Source organism: Macrobrachium nipponense, chromosome 45, assembly GCF_015104395.2.
Source record: "Macrobrachium nipponense isolate FS-2020 chromosome 45, ASM1510439v2, whole genome shotgun sequence".
Classification (NCBI taxonomy): domain Eukaryota; kingdom Metazoa; phylum Arthropoda; class Malacostraca; order Decapoda; family Palaemonidae; genus Macrobrachium; species Macrobrachium nipponense.
The window spans coordinates 51,605,096-51,627,935 of record NC_061105.1 but is presented as its reverse complement, the minus strand read 5'-3'; the positions used below and the strand labels follow the sequence as shown (position 1 = coordinate 51,627,935).

Sequence of the window (22,840 nt, the reverse complement as noted above, 5' to 3'; positions counted from 1 at the left end):
ATAAACTGTCCAATTAAACCCAAACAGTAATTAACACAATTTCAAACAATAATTTACACACTCCCCCCTGAATTACATTCACATATATTACAAACTCTAGCTCTTCTAACTCTTGTTGAATGTCTTGGAATCGCGTTGCACTCAGCAACAGTGCCTGAATCTTCCTCTTCCCCCTCATCTTCATGAACAGGAAGCTGTATAAGAAGCTCCTCATCCTCAGCATCAGTAGTTTCCTCACTCAATATCAATCCTTGTGAAGAACACGAACATAGATCTCTAACATGGCGTGGAACTCCATTGACTTCACAGCTTGTTCTGACAAAACTCTAGTAACCTTGCCTCTTTCAAATTGTGTATTGCATCGCATGTTGGATGGTTTTACCCACACCTCATCACCTGCTTTGTAGGGGCCACTCACTGCCACTTTGTTCATTGAGCATGGATCCACTCCTCGGACCCTCACAGGGTAAGAATACAGCATACTGACAGGGGCAGTCGTTGAGTCGCAGTCCTCATGAGGCATCAAATTATACGATATATCAGCCTCGCAATGTGCAGCCTTTCCTTGCAGCAATGTTTTTTTAAACAGTTCGATGGCATCTCTCAGCTATACCATTTCCTGATGGAACATAACAAATCTAAATTTAAGATGCACGCACCACTTTTTTGCAAAGTCAGCAAATAGTTTGCTGCGAAAAGCAGGGTCATTGTCAGTTTAACAGTTCCTCCGGTTGCTCCTCGTTCATAGAACACTGTCTCAAGTTGCCCGATGATGCTCTCACTGGTCTGAAAATGGAGCCGACGCCAGATGCAAATCGAGATGGTCCCACAATCATGAGAGTAAGATACGGCCGTCCATCATAGTGAGTAATATCCATGCCAACTCTCTGCACACTCTATCCACTTCCAGACTACCCTTCTGCCACTTCACTGGGGCCAGGTCTATTGACTGGCATGCCTCACAGCATTTGACAACAGCCTGTACTTGCCGCCTGGTAACTCCTGGATGGACTTTCTTCACAAAATAGAGTTCTTCTTCTCACACCCGGGTGACCAGCAGCATGATGGATCTCCTTAATTCCATCACTAATGGCAGGGACAACAGAAGCACACACAAGTTTTTTGCATCTTGGTGACATGAACCAAGGTCCCTCAGCCAGCGCTGAGGTACACGTGTCAAACTGTCAGCTTTATTATTGCAGAAGACACAAGTGTAATAGACAGCTGGAGGTCACACTCTTCTATCAATGACAAGACTATTCCTAGTCTTCTTCTGATGAGCATTTCACTTGCGGCCTTAGTCTTCAATCTGCTTTTTCCTAAAAGTCCATCTGAAATCCATCTATGCACAGTAGATGAGTCAGTCATTAATTCCACCTTTTGTATCTTCCAAGCCAGTGCAGATTCAATCCTTTAATGACTGCATCTAGCTCAGCCATATTGATTGTGGCAAGAGTCGTCTTTCCGCAGCGCAGTTGGCATCTTCCCACAATGGAACCATTTATTCTTCCACTGCAACACCAAGCGCAAGATGAACTAGCATCCACCCAGATCTTGAATTTGTCACGGTGACATTCCACTGTCCTCTCACAGGGTCATCCTTCTTAACCTTCTCCAGAAGTTCCTGCAAACATATTTGATGTAATCATCATTAATGACGTCGTCCCATCCTTCAGTGGACTTATTGACTCTTCTCTTGATGAATGCTACCGCCACTCGCAAGCCATCCACAAACAGGGTAATGGCCTAAACAGTCTACCACAGTATGAGAACACTGCTCGCCGAGTCAATTGTCTTGGTGCATCGCCCAGGTCATTGTCCCTTTTTCCAAAAAAGACTCTCCTGCTCCCCCCAAACTCTCAGGCCCAATGCTCGAGCCCCTTCAGCAAGTCTTTGGTGTGGCTTACTTACTAGCCCAAAATTTCTAAGATGCTCCTCTACACGGCTGGCCTTAACAATATCTTCATTCACCAAGATGTCATCAATATAAGCTGATGTTCCTTTTCTTACAATTGGGTCCTGAAGGAGAAACACAGTTTAAAACAGATTTCATTTACCATCGGAGCAATATTCAAGCCAAACCCCAAGTCGAGTCAGGCAATACCTCTGGCCTTTGAAATATACAGTCTGGTATGGCCACAGAGACTCATGGATTCTTATTTGCAGTAAGCTTTAGCCAAGTCTTACTACAGATACATTCACTCATTGCCTGCGCCACTACGTAGTTTGTCTGAGCACACATCCAGTCTGCTGTAAATGCATCAATGGTACGTATTCAGTTCTCTGAAGTCCAGTACAGGCCGCACCTTCTTTTTATTTTGCTGTACAACAGCCATGAGGGGAATAAGCCCCTTAGCTGGTCCATATTTATTCTCATAAGGAAGCAGCCACCAGCCATCATTCACCATCTTTGTAGCTCTGATTCATACAGGTCCTTTGCCTCCTGAGGTACAGAATATGCCTTTACTCCATTCTCCAGGACGCCAGGTTTCCTTGCCCTCAGACCATTTCCATGTAGCTGTCCAACATTTAATCACAGGATCATAAATTGCACTAAAATCACGCTCACCCCCACCTTCACATCAGCAGCTGCAGAAAAAAAAAGAGTGTCTTCCATTCCAAAACGTACACCACCCTGGGTATCGACAGTGACTCCTCCTAGAGCCCTCACACCATCCATGCCGAGAAGAAATTTAAAACCGAGTGGCATTAGAGTAGTTACACATACAGAAATGCTGGCAGTAGCTCCATTACTGAGCTGCAAGTGCACGACGCCAGTCCTTCACACACCCATTCTTGCCCACTCACAGTTATCATGCTAACTGCGCACTTGTTCCATGCCTTACAGCATGAGACATGAGCGATGCTTTGAGAACACCCAGTGTCTACTAACACGCAACACTGAAGACCCTCTACACTCAAAACAGTACTTGGCAGCACCTTACTCAGTGGGTTTGGGGAGAGGAGGCTGGCGCTGATGCCTCCTCTCCTTGCTCGTTTCCCGGACAAGCTGATGCAATGTGTCCCATTCCACCACACCGATAGCACTTTACCCTTCTCCGAAATTGACCATTTACTTGGTTGCGAGCAAGACAGTCCCTGGCAAAGCGATTTGGTCCAAGGCATACATGACATTTCTGAACTGTTGTTTCTACTGGCACAGAACCCAAGCTTCCTGTGGCACCAAAACATGTTTCCACTGAAACAGAAGGAAGGTCATCTTTCAGAACCGCCCGTGCGAGCCAAAATCTGTTCCAGATCGAGGGCCTCCATGCGAGACCCGGCTCTCAACAGCTGACGAACTCTCTGGTAGTCCAGCTACAAAAGCACATGCAAGAGCTTTTTCAGAAATTCCTCCAAACAGGGATCCGAGTCGACGTAGATCAGCTAAGTAGACATCCGGTGCCTCTCCACTGTGCAACTTCCTACTGACAAACTGTTCATAGGCTACATAGGGATCAACAGCAAACGCAGCTAACAATGCTTCTTTCACCTTGTCAACCTTCTTCCTATCTGCTGTGGGTAACTGTAAGTACGCAGCAAAGGCACCACCTGTAAGCCGCAGAGGAATCACACTGGCCACATCATCAACTTTCCGAAGCTTGCAAACCAGCTCCAACTTCTCCAGCCACTCCATAACAGAGTGTGCGTTTCTGCCATCATACTCAGGGATCAGTTTCAAGTCGAAGTTACTCTCCATACTGCCTAGATAGCTTGTGGCAGTAAAGAAACACAGACTTGGTTTTTTCTTCTTTACTTAAAAAATGATATATATATATAATGGATACAGACACACAACGATCCTTTGGTGGAGAGGTAATAATCTCCTATAGGGCTTGACTTCAACTAACCACACATACTCCCCACTCTCCAAGAGAACATCTTAAATAATCATTGACAATCAACAACAAGTAATATACAAACTCAACTAGTCATAAACGGTCATTTACACCTCTTCCTTAATAACCCACAACAACAGAAATAACTTTATACATAAACTGTCCAATTAAACCCAAACAGTAATTAACAGTTTCAAACAATAATTATACATAAAGTTTGTGTTGTTTTCAAGTAACAATAAATTTCCCTGTGATGTGAATTTCACATAATAGTAAATTATGAATTTAATAATAAATATTTTGTATTCGAAATTTTTCTGAGTTTTCTTTTTATCACCAACATATTTAATTCTGTTTAGGTAGAAATATAGCGGTAATTAAGCTGATTTCCTTCAGCTTTGTTGAAGTGGGTTAGAACCAAGGAAATACTTAGACTTTTAAAAGTTGTTGATGGAGTGATGCCTTTTAATTAATTTAATTACATATAAGATTACCTCACACCTGATTTAATGAACTTAGTCTGACTTATAAGTTTTAAGAAAAAACTGTTGCCTTTAGAGTATTCAGTCGTATTTTATCTGTGATGAAGGTTCAGGTGTCTGGCTGTTTTGAGGTATAACTACTATTTCATGATTGGTAAGTGTAGTAACCAGATACTTGGCACTTCGTCACAGGAATAAATGGTGCCCAGAGATCCTGGAAACAGATTACATTATCACTCTAGTCTATACCGGTGGTGTTAGGGATATATTTGGTTAGGAGAGTGACCATATAATATATATATATATATATATATATATATATATATATATAATATATATATATATATATATATATATATAATAATATATATATTTTGCATTTATTGTGTTGAATTGTTAGTTGATAACTTAGAGAAAATGGCTCAGTTCAATCTTCAGGAATTTTTAGCAGGCCCTTCCATCCAAGTGTTATCTGAAACCATTCTGACTAAGGCACAGTGGAGCACTTTAATAGTGGCATGTGGTGGTTATGTGTCTACTAGTATGGTAAAGGCACAAATAAGATGTATTACTATGAAAACATAGATAGACTCTGGTAGAATAACTGATGAAGAAAAGTTAGTTAGATCAAGAGTTGTTGAATGTAGCACATGCTGATCTTATAAATAAGCAAGAAAAAAAGAAAGAGAAAAGTGATGCAGAGATAGATCTTAGACGCATTGAAGCAGAAGAGACTTTGATTAAGCTGAAAATGTAGGCTGAAAAAGAGAGAATGCAAGCTGAAAGAGAAAGAATAGTCAGGGAAAAACAAGAAAGAAGAGAAAGAGAAGATGAAAAAGCAGAAGAAGAAAGGCAAAGGATAAAAGAGGAAAGAGAAATCGCAAGACATGAAAGGGAGATGGTAAGAGCTAGATCCACAATACCTGTGACACCGTCTAACCCTAACCAAGGTAATCAAGACCCTATATTTGATGTAGTAAGAGTACAGAAGTTAATCCTTAAGTTTACTGAAGAAGCTCCAGATGAGTTCTTTGATCACTTTGAGAAAGTGGCTTCAGGTATGGGATGGCCATTATATAAACGGTCAGTTTTGCTGCAAAGTGTCTTGATTGGTAAAGGGAGAAGTGCTTATTTAGTCTTAACAGCTGGTAAGTGTAAAGACTACAAGGTACTTAAACACAATGTGCTACAAGTTTACCAGATGACCCCAGAGTGCTACTGTACTATGAAAGATTCAGAAATTTAAGAAAAGATGAAAAGGTAACCTTCTTCGATTATGCTTATAAAGTGAGGTGTTTTAAACGTTGGTTAGAGGCCACTAAAGGTAAAACTTTTAATTGAGTTAGAAAAATTAGTTGTTCTTCAACAATATCTTAGGGGAATTCCTTAACATATAAGAGCCTATTTGAGAGAGAGAGAGAGAGAGAGGTTAAGAAATTTGACAAAGCTGCTACAGTACCAGAATCAACAACGCCCAGGTTTTAAGTCTTATCCAAATAACAGGAACAAATTTAATGGGAAACCCACAAGTGATACTACCAAGAGTACACAAGGTAATACACCTCAGCAAGCTTATGTGAAATCCTCATCGAATTTTTCACGACAGTTACATAAACCTAATGTTGTCTGCTCTAAGTGAAGAAGAGGACACTTCAGTCAAGAGTGTTACCGGAATAAACAGCAGTCAAAGCCGGTTGGTCAAGTAGTGAATTGGAACAGTTTTCGTTTGCTTCAAGCTTTGATGTTTTAAAGTTATTATTTAATGTTGGTGAAAATGTGGGCAGCAGTTGCACCAAATGTAAAATACGCACTACTTGACCATCTTGTATACTGAAAATTCTAGCTTCCAGCAGACTTCATGACCAAACAAAAGATATCCAACCTTTATGAACTATATAAAACGATTGGCACACACTATTACCCAAATACAGTGCGATATGGCATTTTCAATTCTGATTATAAAGATAAGGTTAAGAAATTAGATGGCAGAGGAAAACTTGGAATCTTGCATGTTACTATCCATTGAAAAGGAAATGATAGATGAACTGGACACTAAAGTAATTATTAACAGATGTGCACAATCCTCCAGTGAACTTGAGCGATTACTGCTAATAGAGCGAGCTGCATGTAATTAGATTTTTGCAGTTTTTAGCTGTCTATATGCAACTTGTGCAGTGCTTTAGTATACTTAGATATATCCAAATATCATTACAAAATTCTAAATAAATTGGTATGTGTATGTTACACTTCTGTATTGAAAGTATACTTTTATTTGTGCATTTCACGAGGGTCTCGTGAAAAATTATGAAAGTAAGTAATCCGAACCATTATAAATCTAGCCTTTAGATGGGCTAGACTAAATAGTGGGAGTTGATGAAATCCGACATATGATTAGTGATGATTGCTATATATGCTTAAATCATTTGAAAGAAAACTTCTTTGTTAGTAGAAGACTTATATAGAATTCAGGCTATATGTAGCTTCCTTATATTTCATTGAAGATATTTTATTTTCTTTACAGGTTTATTGGATTACATTTTCAGTTAGCAAACATTTCAGAATAGCACTACTCCACATGTCATTATACTGATTAGAAATTCAACTAAGCAATTGTGTATCTATATTTTGGGATTACTTTACACTACCAATCTTATATTTGGGAGATTTACACTTCTTATTGAAAAATAAACGTTTCAATAATTTGTCTTCTGCGTTTCCACTTATGCATTTTCAAATATTTTATGCATTTGCAATGTAAACTCTATCATAGTATTGTGGCTGAGGGTTGGAGTGGAACTCTTTTGCCACCTGGCGGCAACCACATTTTCTAGACCCAGTCCGCCACTGTATGCCACTTACACCTGTCGTGTGAATTGGTGACAGGGAATGTTGATTTTGCTGTAAAGGACTCGCTGGCAGTGGAAGGTGTACATGTTCTGTTGGGGAATGAAGTTGGTGGTGTGCCATTTATTCCTTGTCCTGTAGTGGCAGACAAACCGTTGAGGATTAGTCCTACAGTAGAGTTGGAGAAGAATAACCCTCACCTGTTTCCTAGTTATGTAACTACTAGAGGTATGAAGTATGAAGAGGACTATGCCTATAAGTGAAGACACAGGATCTTACACACCCAAGAAGGATCATGTGAAGGATCTTTGAGCTTAGAAGAATTGTACCCAGAAAGTGATGTTTCCCCTAGTGCTGACCAAGAAGAGATTTCCCACGACGAAGAAGAGGAGGAAGAACCAGTTGTTCCTGAAGACAGTAGTGAAACTACAGTAGCTGAGTTAGCAGATATTGAAAGTTCAACCCTTGAAGTTGGTCAAGTTACAAGAGAGAAGCTAATGTATTGTTGTATGGTGCTTTTTACGTTGCATGGAACCAGTGGTTATTCAGCAACGGGGCCAACGGCTTTACGTGACTTCCGAACCACGTCTAGAGCGAACTTCTATCACCAGAAATACACATCTCTCACTCCTCAATGGAATGGCCGAGAATCGAACCCGCGACCACCGAGGTGAGATGCTAATACCATACCAACCACCGCTGAGGCGCTGGAGAGCTAATGGACTTGTAGAAGAAAGATGCATCGTTAGCCAATTTGTTCGTTGATCAAGAAGAGATGCAACAAACTCCTACCTGTTAATATCTGAAGGAAGGTTTGCTGATGAGGAAATATAGACCTACAGATATACCAGGAGATGCTGTATGGGGCAAATATCATCAAATTTTGATTCCAAATCAATTGAGGAAGCAAGTGGTAGCAGTATCTCATGAATCTGGACATATGGTAATCAGAAAGTCTGTGGAGAAGATCATGAAATATTTTTTCTGGCCTGGACTTCACAAAAATGTTTGCAAATTCTGTTGTGTCCCACCTTCCAGATAGCTGGAAAACCGAACAAAATCATCCAGAAAGTCTCCTACAACCTATAGAAGTTAGAGGAGAACCCTTTAGCAAAGTGATTATAGATATAGTTGGACAGCTGCCAAAGACAAAGAAGGGAAATAAGTATTTGTTAACATTAATGCATCCTTTGAAAAGATATCCGGAGGCAATCCCTGTTAGAAACATATCTGCCAAAATAGTTGCTGAAAAACTAGTGGAATTTTTCTCAAATTTTGGTATACCCGAAATAGTACAAAGTGAAAGGGAGAAATTTTACATCCAAGTCATTCCAGGATGTGATGAATTTGTTAGGAGTGAAACAACAGTTATCATCATGCAGAGACTCAAGGAGCCTTGGAAAGGTTCCACCTGACATTGAAAAGTATGCTAACAAAGTACTTGTTCTGAGTCAGGAAGACAATGGGATGTTGGTTTACCCTTAATGTTGTTTGAAGTTAGGAATGCTTATCAAGAAAGCATGGGATGTTCACCTAATGAGATGATTTTTGGTAGAGAAGTGAGAGGACAGTTGAAGATTTTTGCAGAAAATTGGGAAGAAAATCAAGAGGAAATCCAAGGAGTGTATGTGAAGAACTTAAGGAAAAGGTTGGAAGAGATTAGAAAATTCTCTTTAGAAAATTTAAAGGTAAGTAAAGAGAAAATGAAAAGGGGATATGATGAGAAGACTAAGCTAAGAAGTTTTTCTGTTAGTCAACAAGTGTTAGTTTTCTTACCTGTCAAGAGATTTCCCCTCGCCCATAAATTTCAAGGTCCTTACAAGATACCTGAGAAGTTAAGTGATAGAACTTATGTGGTTGAAACACAAGAAAGAAAACAACATTCATATATAAACTCTTTTTATTATTTATCAATATTTCTGAACTTTATACATTGAAACAGTAAAATAAAAAAAAAGAAGTTTAATCTAACCAGAATAATACATTATTTTCGTCACTTACGAAGCAAGTCTTTTTTCAGCACTTCTGACTGGTTAGTCTAAAACAAAATACACCAATACAGACAGTCCACTGTGTTTAGTGAGCTAATACAAAGCATTCAGCTTGAGTAACCATGCAAAATTTCAAGTCTATCGGTGAAGGGAACAGGTTGAAAACTGAGTTACAAGATTTCAGGACAGTCAGATGCAGAGTTGAGTTAAATAAAAGCATGAAATAAAAACTACTTGGACAGAGATCAAGTATACATTTTCTGTCTAGTGCAAATTCTTGTCTTTTCAGATGACTTTGTTGAGAAAAATTTCTTTGACATATAGAGTAAGTGAATAGTTTCTCTCTGGCTTACAGTTTTCTTAATTTCCAATTTATATCAGGGGTGCAATGGGCCCCACCCTGGGGTCTATGGTTGCACCTCTATATTCCACTAGCCTTATATCCAAGGGCTCTTTTCAATATGTTTACTGTTCCTTTGAGGGCAGTAATCTGCACCTCATTTATATTTGGGCAAATTGGTATTGCCAGAAGATATTTTCTCAGGTTTTTCTCTATAAGTCCTGTTGCCCCCCTACCACCACAGGTATTATTTCTATTTCCTTCAGTTCCCATGTGCTTTTCAGGTCGTTCTTTAGGTCTTGGTATTTTGTTATTTTATGCCTTTCAGCTCTATTGAGGCCAAAGTCCCTGGGTACTGCCATTTCTATAATCTTTGTCATTTTTTCCTCCTTGTTCCAGATCACAATATCAGGTTTTATAGCACCTCCTTCTATATACGTATCTTCCTGTTTGAATCTCCTTGCCATAAAAGGTGGTAATGGTCTTGTTGGAGGCAACTGGATCTGGTTCATGCTCCCAGAGTTTTTCTTTCACTTCAATTCTGTATTCTTTACATATTTTCTGATGTATATATTTACAGCTCTTGTTGTGGTGGGCTGTGTAGTTCCCATCTGCAAGCAGGGTCTTGCAGGCTGATATCAGATGATTCACACTCTCAACCGCTGCAAAACAAAACCTACACTGGTCATTTGCTGATATGCCCACCATTTTCTTGAAGCCGTTTGTCAGGCCTAGATATTGTGCTCCTATTATCAGTCTTTCTCCATCATAACCTAGATCTCCATTTCTTATTCATCTAAGTGACTCTTCTTTGTCTATGTAACCTTTTTCCAGTTCTTGAAATCCTCCTGTCTATCCCTGGTTTTTCAACCTTTCCTTTCTAAATCTCTCCTCTCTGTGACTGTACTTCTGCCTTGTCATCCTGGCTATCATTGTTGCTGGAGTCTGTTCAGTACCCTCTGTGTTTTCTAGATCTCCTGTGACGTTCTTCACCTGTTTTGTTATTGATGTTAGTTGGCTCAGGGCTTCCTTTTGGTGTTGGGAAACCCTTTTGTTGTTTCCATCCTCGGAGCTTTTTAAGTACTGCCCTATACTTACTATTGCTGCTCTGTAGTCCTGGTTGATCTCAGTCAGGCCTAATCCATCTTCTCTGTGGAGGAGGTATATTCTGTCCATACACTGGTGTCTGTAAGACTTTATGTAGGGCGAGAATCTTCCTGGTTTTAATATCCATCCTGTCTCACTCACCTGTGGCCAGTCTACAATGCCAAAACCATAGGTCACCACTGGCACCGCCAGCTGGTTTATGGCAGTAATCTCATTCTTTGGCGTTAATTCTGACTTATTCTTTAAGTAGCTGATGTATTGTTTTGTTATTTTTCTCTCATTTTCTTGTGTTCTATACCAGTGTTTTCTTCCGTTCCCAAGTACTTATATGCAGACTCTACCTTTATACCTTCTGATGTTACTTTCTTCCCTTTCTTTATTGTACTCTTGGTACACTCGTCCAACCCAAATGCCATGCAGATGTTATCTGCATGGCATTTGGTGGACTTTCCTAACTATATCTTCCAATTTTTCTTCTGAATCTGCATACAACTTCAGGTCATCCATGAAGAGCAGGTGGTGGTTCACTCTTTTATTCTCTTTTCTGCTTTTGCTTAGGTCATAGCCAGTGTTAATGTTCAAAATTTTACTAAGCAGATCTATGGTCAAGCAGAAGAGAAGTGGTGAGAGGCTGTCACCCTGGAATATTCCTCTTTGGATCTTTATGTCTGGAATTGCTATCTGGCCCTCAGTGTGTTTTAGAAAGAGTGGTCTCCCACTTAATCATCTGGGCTGCCAGGAAAGCTCTTATTTCCTCATTCCTTCTTGTAATCTATCCAAGCCATATTAAGGTTCCTTTGTCTTTTCTTACAATCTTCTAATATTGTTTTGTTTATTTGCAGTAGATCTTTAGTGCCAAGTTTATTTCTTATGTATCCCTTTTGTTCTTTTTCCATATATTTGCCTTTATCTAGGTGTTCATAGATCTCGTCTGCTATGACTCCTGTGAGCCATATGTAGGTTGTTGGTAGACAGCAGATGGGCCTATATTTGCTAGGGAGCTGTCTCAGACCTTTTAGGGAGAAGGTTGGTGTTTCATGTTGTGAGCCACTCTGGTGATTCTTCTTCTCCTCTTACTATTCTTGAGAAGGCTTGCACATAAGTGTGGTGTTGTGCTGTGATCTTTTTTAGCCAGAAATTTGGGATCTTGTCTAAACCTGGTGTCTTGAAATTACCATATTCTTTTATTTTCTTTGTTACTTAATCTATAGCAAACCTTATTGGAGGCACTTGCTGTTTCTGGCTGTTCTTCTGTTTAATGGTGTAAATTTATGAATTCTCTTGGTGATGACTAGGGTCTTCAAACAGTGGCTTCCAGAATCTCTCTGGGTCTTCCTTGCTCGGTGGTGTTCGTACCTACACCGTGTCTTTCGTCTTGTTTCTATACACAATCTTTGGATTTTCACCAAACTGCCTATCTATTTATTTTGCTTTTATCTTCTGTTGTTTGTTTCTTATTTGTGCTGCTAGGGCCTTTACATTGGCTTGGTAATCTGCCAGTTTTCCACTCATTTGTTCATCCCCTATTCTGTATTTTTTCTTTATTTTCCTTATTTTCTTGAGCAGATCTTGTGGGTGGTTTTGGCCTCTCATATACATGGTCATTTGGGAGATCTCTGCCCTTAACTGGTTTATTTTATCATGTTGTTTCTTTGTCCATGACAGCTCTACATTTCTTTTCTTTGGCCGGATTCCTCTCTTTTCTTCATAATCTGGTATGATCTTACTTTGTATGTACCATGTTGCACCACAGTTGATAAGATTGGCTTCGGTCGGACTCAATCTTGCCAGGACCATTCTAGCAAGCACAATTTTGATTCTTTTCACTCATGCTTTGAGTTCTTTACTTTGTTTGATCAGCTTGGGATGGTCTTCCATTGGTATTGCTTTACTCTCTTCAGTTTTATTGGCTAGTTCCTATTCCAGTTCCCGCTGTTCTGGGTCAAGCTCTGTTTGGATGTCACTTGGTCGCCCGGCTGTAGTGTGGTTCCATTTCTTCTCGCAGGGCTGTCTAGAACTTCTGTGCCCGTGCTAGGGCTCAAGTAGGGGGAGCCCAATGGTTCCGTTGTTGTCATCCTCACTCGTCTATCCTGGCATCTCCTATCATGACTTGTTTGCCTTGGGGTTGTGGAGCTCTGAGGCATCAACAGACTGATCTTTGCTGGACTTGATCTGTAGTTACTGCAATGTTATCCCTTGGCAGTTCCAAAGGCTTCTCAATGGGGCATTTGTTGTTTTTTACCATGTTCAGAACTTCCTCCCCCATCTTTTCAATTTCCTCTTCTGTGAAGTGCTTTTAGATGAGGAAATTGAATTTCTGGGTGGTCAGCTTTGCTCTTGGTATCCCAATCTTATTTGGGCAGTGGTGATGGAATATGCTCTGCCATTCATTACATCTTTCTCTTTGTCTTGTGAACTTTCCTTTGGCATACTCCATTGCCCATACCAATACCCATTCTTCTTCTCTGTTCCAAATACTTTTTCTATATACCTGTTCACCTGCTTCTATTTTTTCATAATAACTCTTTGCTTTTTACTTGGCTTCTTTTTTTATCTATTCTATTTCTTTTTCTGGGAGATATTGGGGAATCTGTGAGACTATTGATGTTAAAAGTCTCATTGTGGTGGCTGCAACCTTTTCAACTGGTAAATCCGCTTCCTTTATTTTTTTCTCAAATACTAGATTCTTACATCTGCCTCACCCCTCATACCTTGAGTAGGTGAAGCAGAGGTGGAGGATTTTCTTCTCCTCAAGGGACCATTTAACACATTGGTATTGTCTTTGGTTTCTTTTGGTCCCTTGTCTTGGTGGTTGCTGGGGCCCAGGAACAAGACTGTGCTAGTCTGGTGGGGATCCCTCCTGAGTGGTAGAAGTTGCACAAGCGCCATCAACAACAACCCACTGGTGCAGAAACAAGTACCTTTCCAGCATCTTTGTTCATAATCATTTGTCATTCTCATTGTAGTTCCTCACTGCCTGCGGCTTCTTATTGGTTATTCGAAACTGTCCTTAACCCTGATTACTCAAAGTTAGGGGGTGACACACTGGATTACCTGAGGAGAAGGCATCTCTCATTTATGAGTTCTTATGTGTGTTTTTAAATTACTTAATAGAGTAAACCTTTTTTGACATATAGAGCAAGTATATGGTTTCTCTCCCGTATGAGTTCTCATGTGTCCTGTGAGATGACATGATTGAGAAAAACTTTTTTGACATATAGAGCAAGTATATGGTTTCTCACCCGTATGAGTTCTCATGTGATTTTTGAGAGTACTTTGAAGAGAAAAACTTATCTGACAAAAAGAGCAAGTATATGGTTTCTCTCCTGTATGAGTTCGCATGTGTTTTGTGAGAGCACTTGAATCAGCAAAATTTCTTTGACATATAGAGCATACATATGGTTTCTCACCTGTATGAATTCTCATGTGCTTTGTGAGAGCACTTGAATCTGATAAACTTCTTTGACATATAGAACAAGTAAATGGTTTCTCTCCTGTATGAGTTCTCGTGTGTCTTTTGAAAGTACTTTGAATAGAAAAACTTATCTGACATATAGAGCAAGTATATGGTTTCTCTCCAGTATGAGCTCGCATGTGTTTTGTGAGAGCACTTGAATCAGAAAAACTTCTTTGACATATAGAGCAAGTATATGGTTTCTCTCCAGTATGAGCTCGCATGTGTTTTGTGAGATCACTTGAATCAGAAAAACTTCTTTGACATATAGAGCAAGTATATGGTTTCTCTCCAGTATGAGCTCGCATGTGTTTTGTGAGAGCACTTGAATCAGCAAAACTTCTTTGACATATAGAGCATACATATGGTTTGTCTCCTGTATGAGTTCTCATGTGTCTTGTGAGGGCACTTGAATAAGAAAAACTTCTTTGACATATAGAGCATACATATGGTTTGTCTCCTGTATGAATTCTCATGTGCCTTGATAGGGCACTTGAATCAGAAAAACTTCTTTGACATGTAGAGCATACATATGGTTTCTCACCTGTATGAATTCTCATGTGGGATTTCAGGTGGCACATGTGTGAAAATGTCTTTTGGCATTCGGCACAAGTTATTTCCTTCCCTGCTGTATTACTTCTCTTTGGAGATGCATCTCTTTTACCCACACATCTATTTTCTTCTGCAATACAGACCTTCCTTCTACTTTCATCATCACATCTTGGAGAACTGTCTTCATACTTAATAGACTGGGATGAACAGTTCACATCAAATTCATCATAGTCAAAAAATTCTGGTTCTGCCTTGATTTCTAAGAAGAGGTCTATAAATGAAGAGCCTTCCCCTGTGTTTTCAGTTAGACCTTCCTCCAAAGTCTCCTCCTCTTCTTTGATGAACAGCAGCAATGATGATGATTTTTCAGCTTCCATCATCACAGGATGTTCTATGTACAATACTCAATCCCAGTTAGGATCTGAAGAAAGTTTCCTCTGTTTGGAATACTCTGAAATAACAAACGATATGAGAAAAACATGTTCTGAATAGCACCATTCATTCGTAAAACTCAAAAATAAGCATACTCAGGGACCGCAAATATCATAATGCAATGATCATTTGGACACAATTAGTCTCAAAAGAAATAAAACAGCCTTGGATGCTGTTTGGTGTCAACAAATTTATTCAAGCCAAAGTTGGTCAACATTTCAACCAGCTTCTACCTTTAATTTTGTCTGTCAAATGAACAGCATTTTTTTTTTCATGAGTTGGAAGTATTATAAATCTATTTAAAGAACAATGGGTTCTTTTCTTATACAAACTGCATGTACATTTTGAGGTAAAAAAGGCTACTTGGTCACCCAGTGCATATAAATAATTTCTATCTAGTATGAGTTTCCATGTAACTTTTGAGAACATGGGTTGGAGAAAAACTCCTTCGGCCAGGTAAATGGCTGCTTCTCTCCAGTAAGGGTTCTCTTAATTATTCTGAGAGGAGGGGAATGATAAAAACCTTTTTGGTATTCAGTGGAAGTGAAAGGCCCTCACCAGTATGAATTCAACTGTGCAATTTCACATGAAGTAAGATTTCTGATGTGTATTTTGAGAATGAAGAAAAACTACTTGGACACGAAGAGCAAGTGAGTGGTTTCTCTCCAGTAGGAATTCTCATGCCAACATTGAGATAATTTAGGAGAGTAAAAGTACTCTGGCATTCAGTACAAGAATTGTACAGGCAGACCCACACAATTTACAATGAGAGTTCCATTCCTATGTTGCATCGCTAGACGAAAATCGTTGTAAGCTGAAAAATCGTCAAAATCCTAAGAAAATCTCATTATAAATGCTTTGGGTGGATTTAAAAAAAAGATGTAAACTGCATTTTTATTGACTTTATCATTAAAAAAAGTAAAAATTTTGATTATTCTGCCATTTTAGAGCCATATTTCTTCAGGCAGATCAGTGTTGTAAGCATCGGGACCCAAAAACATGCATTGTAAACAGTGAAATAATTTCTAATGAATATATTTGAAAAGTGTCGTAACCTCTGAATGTCGTAAGCCAGGTCCATTGTAAGACTCACAGTATTCTTATACAGAACATGACTCTTCACACCACAAAGGAATCAACCAGGAATCAATCTGGCACAAACATGAAAAACAATTGCTATATCAGTTAAAAAATCATAATTTTTAAAAATAAATTGTATTTTTCCTAACTATACAAACCTGAGGTCCTTTACAATAGCAATTACTTAAGGCAAAGGCTAGAATCAGCCACTGCACTTTCAAACAAGGTGGTAAGGTAGTTAACTACCAATTTGGTAGTTGGGAGTCCCAACTGGACATAACCATTCCAATTTGCTTTAAGGGTGGGTAACAGATTGAGGGGTGGCATGAGGTGGGCATTAGTGTAAAGCTGTTATCACACTAGTCATTTCTTGCCCGCAGTTTTGGCCAGCATCCAGCCGATGCTCGCGAGTAAAAGTGTATTGTCACACTAGGACCTCGTGGTTTTGAGGAGCAGTAGGAAAAAGTAAACAAAACTGATCAGCTGATATCATCATGGCGCCCAGAAATTGTCGGACTGTTGCAAGACGTGCTGCAGTGATGTGTTTTCTCAGAATCTTACGTGAATGCAAGATTAACAAAAAAACATTTGTGGGTTCGAGAGTGGCTCAGGAGAAGAGAAGCCAAAGATCTGAGAGTACGTCCTATTAGCAGCAGCCATCTTGTTTGTTTACACTACGCGGTTGCTCGAGGTTCGTGCCCGCTGCTTCCCGTCCAGCCGGGAAGCCAAAATCTCGAGCTAAAAGCTCCCGGTTTTCCATTTTCGGCAACAACGGCTCGCTGCTGGAGAAATAAAGGTCTAGTGTGAGGCCACCATAAGGGGGCATGAGGTGGGCATTAGTGTAAAGGAACTCAGGTTTGTAAAGTTACGAAAAATACAATTTACTTTAAAAACTGTGATTTGTTTCTACATGATACACAAACCCTTGGTCTTTTACAATAGGGATACTCGCTTATTGGTGGGAGGAATATGAGCGAGACTCTATGATCTGACTGGAGTTCACCATTCCTGAGATATTATTCCTGGACATGAGAGTGAGGAAGGAAATAAAGTCTGACAATTTGATTGGACTAAAAGAACTAGGTGATCAAAAGTCAGACTTCTGGGCTATTTCATATGAGAGAGGGATGTATCCCCATACGTAAAGACAATAAGGCAATTGCGACTATTGGGTTGTCTTATGTCTTATCCTCATTCATAATCTAATTAAAAAACATAGACTGGTAGCTCTAAAGAGTGTCTTACCTTTCATTGGTTGCATGGTCAAGCATGTGCCGGTCTATGTACTGTGCCCAAAGAAAAAAAAAAAAAAAGAGTAGGATGAAAGGTGATGAAAGAGACCCAGTAACTCCCACAGTCATACCCACATTTAACGTAGGCGAGATGCAACCTTGTCCTGTTAAGAGTCGTTGAGTAAGCTACCAAACTTGCTGAACAGCCACCACCAGTCCCAAGGACCTGTGTCCAATATCCCGAAGGTAACAAGAAGTGAAGGTGGTCTGGTGTGACCACACCCCCGCCTTCAGTGGTCTGGTGAACCGACAGGTTCTTACGGAATGTGAGGGAAGGGCCAATTCACCTGACCTCGTAAGCTCTAGGACGAATGGTATATACTGGTGCCATCTTTCCAGCAGTAGAGTATGTTTTCCTGATAGTCTCAGGAAGCCAGAAAGAAATAATGCTCTTGGACGCCTCTTTCTTGGAACTCCCGTGCTAACGAAGAGCTGTCAAGACTCAGGCTGGAGATGTTAAGTATTCTTCTGATAGCAGTGTAGCATGCTAACGGGATAGAGCAGCATCTAGTCTGGATCATCACCAACAAAATCCTCTAGGGAGGGGATTGTAAAGGACTCGAACCTAGCGTCAGGGACCGATGGGTTCTGAGTCTTTGCTTCGAAGTCTGGGATGAAATCGAGCGTAACTGATCCCCATCCCCTTGAGTGCTTTACATCAAAGGAAAGTCTGTAAAGTTCTCTAACACCCTTCGTCAATGCCAGGCCAAGCAAGTAATCAGTCTTCAGGGTCAGATCCCTGTCTGACGACTTGTAAGAGCTCGTACGGCGTACGAGTCAGGGTCTTAAACACAAGTCACATCCCCCACAGGTTTCAGACTAGGCCTAATGCGGCCGGCCCTACACCCTTTTTACATATGAAGTGGAGTATGGAGTGAAGCTTCTCTCGATGAAGGAAAATGAGGAAATCCACGGCCTGCTAAATAGTGGCTCTGATTGGAAAGAGACCCACCTACGGCATTGACTACAGAAGACAGAAGGCCCACTTTCCTGGTATACTGCTGCAGAGGACTGTCTGAGGCATCAGGTCGTCTCTGCTGCTGCTTGGCGAGAAGAGCCTCTCGCTCACAAGAGATGATAGATAAACTCTAGCCGTGAGGACACGAGGAATACACTGCCTGGTGGTACCATTCTACATGTGGATTGTAAAGAAGGTTGTGCCAGGGCGGAATTTCTCTTGGTGCCTGAGAGCAGAGCTGGAAGATCAGGATATCAAATGTCCTGAGACCATTTGTCAGTCACCAGATTCATCCTGAGATTTAAGGTGCTCAGGTGATCACAATGCAAATCAGACAAAACAGAGGAAATATGTACTTCTCGAGGTTGTTCCACGGATGTTGGACTGTCCTCTGCAGTGGCCCATGGGTCCGGTACAATGGAGCAGAGAAAGTCTGTAACTTCCTGTTGTACTTGGTGGTGAAAAGCTCTACAACAGGTCGCCCCCACAGGATGAACAGTCTTTCTGTTATGCTTTATTCTGGTGACTGAGGTTGTGGGCCACTACATTCCTCTTGCCTGGAATGTACCTGGCCAAAAGCTCTACCAAGTGGGCTATTGCCCACTCATGCACCTACATCGTCAACTGGTGAAGTGAATGGGATAGAAGACGCTCTTGCTTGTTGACATATGCTACTACTGTGGTATTGTCACTCATCAGTACCGCAGTGCCCAATCACTCCTGAAACTCTTGGAGGGCTAGGAAGGTAGCCTTGAGTTCCAGGATACTTATGTGAAGGTGCGTGTCATGACGGTTCCACACCCCTGAAGTCGGCAACTCCTCTAAATTTTTGCCTCATCTCTCGGTCAATGCATCCAAGAACAGAAGCATGTCCAGAAAGGGGGGGGGGGTAATAAGATCTACTCCTATTAAGATGTCCTGACGTCTAGCCACGAGTCTACAAAATCCTCTCTCACATCCTGCAAGAGTGGGACGAGAAAGGAATGAGGATCTCGAGGCTGTGAACAAAACTCCCTCAGTCTCCACTGGAAAGACCAAAGGTGAAGCTCGCCCATGAGGAATCAGCTTCTCCAAGGATGACAGGTGACCTATCACGACTTGCTAAAGCGGCGCTGGCTGCTCCTGCCAAGACGGAAACTGCTCCAATGCCTTCCTGAATCTGCTGATTTGAGAGTCTGAGGGGTAGATTCTTGCTGCTACCGTATCTGTCAACATGCCCAGGTACTTTATCTTCTGCTTGGAATTGAGATTGGACTTCGACATTTATCATGATTTGAAGATTGTGACAAAAGTCAAGAAGGCAATCCCTGTCCTGTAGTAACTGAGAACAAGAGCTTGTTGGATATGAATAAACTTCCTTTTAGATTAATTTTATTTTGTAAAATAATTTTCTTTTATTTTTCCCCTTTTGTTTTAATTAATTTGGGTGTAAAAGATGATTATTTATGTTTGGATAACTGATAGTATTAATTTACCAAGAGCTATCTGGGAAATTTTGCATTTGACTTAACGAAAATAAAAAGAAGAGCTTGGTAAAATGGCACCTTATTTGAATGCTGAATCTTCTCTTCCTGCTTTGACGTCTTCTGTCTTTGTTCAATCCGATTGTTGCTGGCTGAGTAGAACAAAAATTTGGTGACCAAGTTGCTGAGTCCCATGTGTAGTAAGGCAGAATGAAGGAAGAAAAATTAAGGAACTCACGCATTTGTGGATTTCTCTCGGGAATGTTTCCCCGCATTATTCGTGGAAAATTCACCTATTAGCGGTATTTTTCTATGAGAAATATCCAGAAATTCCTGTTTTTTTTAATCAATTTCATCATAAAATGCACTTTTTGTGATAAAAATATTAAAAAAAGCAAGTATAAAAATTTCTAGTGGGTTTTTCTTGAGTTTTAACTAATAAAATAGCCTCTTTTCAGCGTTTTTATAGGGGTTCCAACTATTTGCGGATTCTAACTATTTGTGGAGGGGTGGTCTGGTGCGCATCCCGCAAATACAGGGGGACCACTGCATTGTTGGATGATCTGAATGTGACCAAAGTGGAGTTACAAGACGCCTTTGATGAATTTGACAAGCGTCTGGCCACCTTGAATGAGGTGCAGTTAATGCTGGAATTGGAAATTTGCGATTCCAAGGACATTGAGTATGCAGATAAGTTTCAGCGATTCCAAGGACATTGAGTATGCAGATAAGTTTCAGCGATTCCAAGGACATTGAGTATGCAGATAAGTTTCAGCGAGAGGTAAGAGCTCCGAGGATACAGGCTACCCAAAGGTTAGGCCTAGTGAAAGCAGTTCTGCTTCTGTCATTTCTTCATGCAATGTTAATGTGAGATTACCTAAATTGGAGTTGTCCAAATTCAGTGGAGTTTTAACTAAATGGCAATCATTCTGGGATAGGTTTGTTGCTTAAGTAGATGAAAGTGATATTCCTACTATAAGTAAATTTTGTTATTTACAGTCACTGTTGGAAGGAGAAGCAAGAACAGTGATTCAGGCATTATCCCAGACTAGCGTTGTGGCGGGATCACAAGCTTATGAGAAAGCAGCAAATTTCCCCCACATAAACTTAACCTGTCTGGCTACCAAACCCACCCTCAATCACACTTTCCTCTTAACACTACAAAATACAGCAGGACAATTGACCCATACCTACATACAGAACAAAAAAACACAAACAGGTACTCACCTCTGGCTCCAGATAGGCTAGGCTGTGCTGTCCGCTGGATAGGCCAACCACACACCAACCGAGACCAAGAAACCCACCACAACTCAACAACCTGACAAACAACTGCACACGAAGAACACCAACAGCCCGAAAGAACACAACAACCACCCGACTTACAGAAGCACAACAACCTGCCAAAACCAACACTGCCCCAACCACCACTCACAGACACCGAAAATGCACCCCCAACCTCTTCAACTTCACCAAAACCAGACAGACACGCACACAACAACTTTACAGCACCAAAATCAATCAAATACCACAAATTTAACTAACAACCAACGGACAAATGCTACCAAACCAACTCTGCGAATTCAATAACTGCCTTGCTTCTTCCGACTCTCGCAACAGACTTCCACTGACTTCCTACAGAGCGCCACAACAGACATGCTTCCGACCGCCATTTAACCACTCCCATTCATTCTTCCACCACTCTCTCTCTCTCTCTCTCTCTCTCACACACAACTTTTGGAGATGTTGTCAAATATAAACTATCATTACTCCTCCATAGTGTTAATTATCCTATTGCTTGTAACATGTTAAAGGAGAGGTTTGGTAAACAAGAACATATTATTTTTGCTCATATCCAGGCTCTATTAGGTGTTGCATTGCCTGCTAAGATTACAGCTGGTAGCTCCAAGTATATACAGTGGTCCCCCCGTATTCGTGGAGGATGCATCCCAGACTCCTCCGCCCCCCTTGAATAGTTAGAACCCGTGTATAGTTGGAACCCCATAAAAATGCTGAAAACAGCCTATTTTGTTAGTGGAAACTCGAGAAAAACCCACTAAAAATTTTTATATTGGGTTTTTTTAATAGTTTTACCACAAAAATGACTTTTTTATGATAAAATAAGATTTTATGTATACTTACCAAGTAGTTACATAGCTATAGTTTCTAAAACCGTCGGCAGCTAGAATTTTTGAAATTCGCGGAACGCTAGTTTGTTTTGGTCAGGTGATAACCCCCCCCCCCCAATATCTGGGGAGTGAGGAACCAACACCGTCCGAAAATCAGTTGTTTATGCCCTATTATCCATGTGAGGGGAGGAGGGCGGGCCTTGATCATGTAACTACTTGGTAAGTATACATAAAATCTTATTTTATCATAAAAAAGTTATTTTATTTTTATGTATGCAACTTACCAAGTAGTTACATAGCTGAATCCCACATTGTAGGAGGTGGGATCCATGGATATGCTCATAACTTTTTAAAATTTAATAAATACAACATATATATTTAGAGCTAGCATCCATGCAGATGCTTGTTGGTTCCTTACCTGTTAAGAGAGCTGAACAGTTAATTACTGCCTCTGGAAGTCGCTCATCTTAACTCATAGCGATGTGGCGGTATAGCCATGGCTTGTCCTCTAAACAGTGGGACCCATGCAGCTAAGGAATGTCCGTGGCTAGCATGGTCAACTAAAGGATGCCCCTGCCCAGGGCGCACTACCAAATAACCAAATGTTACCATAGTAAAAAACATATCACCTCAACCATAACCATAAAATTCATACCCAACTCTACACTTGACTGAAGGGTACTCCTAGTACATCCATAGTACCTCCAGGCTCCCCTAAAAAACTCAACAACCCTTACCCAATGCTGTGCCCGCCGCTAAATACGGACCCAGGGTACTGCAATTTTCATATACTGTTTCAATATCACGCAAATTATGCGAGGCGAACACTGATTTATATTTCCAATACGTTACTTGAATAATAGAGTCCAACGAGAGATTG

General features: G+C 40.5%; 1 protein-coding gene across 2 annotated transcripts in view; it reads right to left on the bottom strand.

Moving 5' to 3' along the window:
- Positions 1 to 8,853: 8,853 nt before the first annotated feature.
- The window catches only part of LOC135214512 (zinc finger protein 501-like), a 79,200-nt gene continuing 65,213 nt past the window's right edge, over positions 8,854 to 22,840 (bottom strand). For both annotated transcript variants that reach the window (XM_064248886.1, XM_064248887.1), the window contains exon 3: positions 8,854 to 15,060. In XM_064248886.1, the coding sequence (XP_064104956.1) occupies positions 13,676 to 14,989 (1,314 nt within the window). In that variant the 5' untranslated portion in view covers positions 14,990 to 15,060 and the 3' untranslated portion in view covers positions 8,854 to 13,675. The remainder of the gene's footprint in view (positions 15,061 to 22,840) is intronic.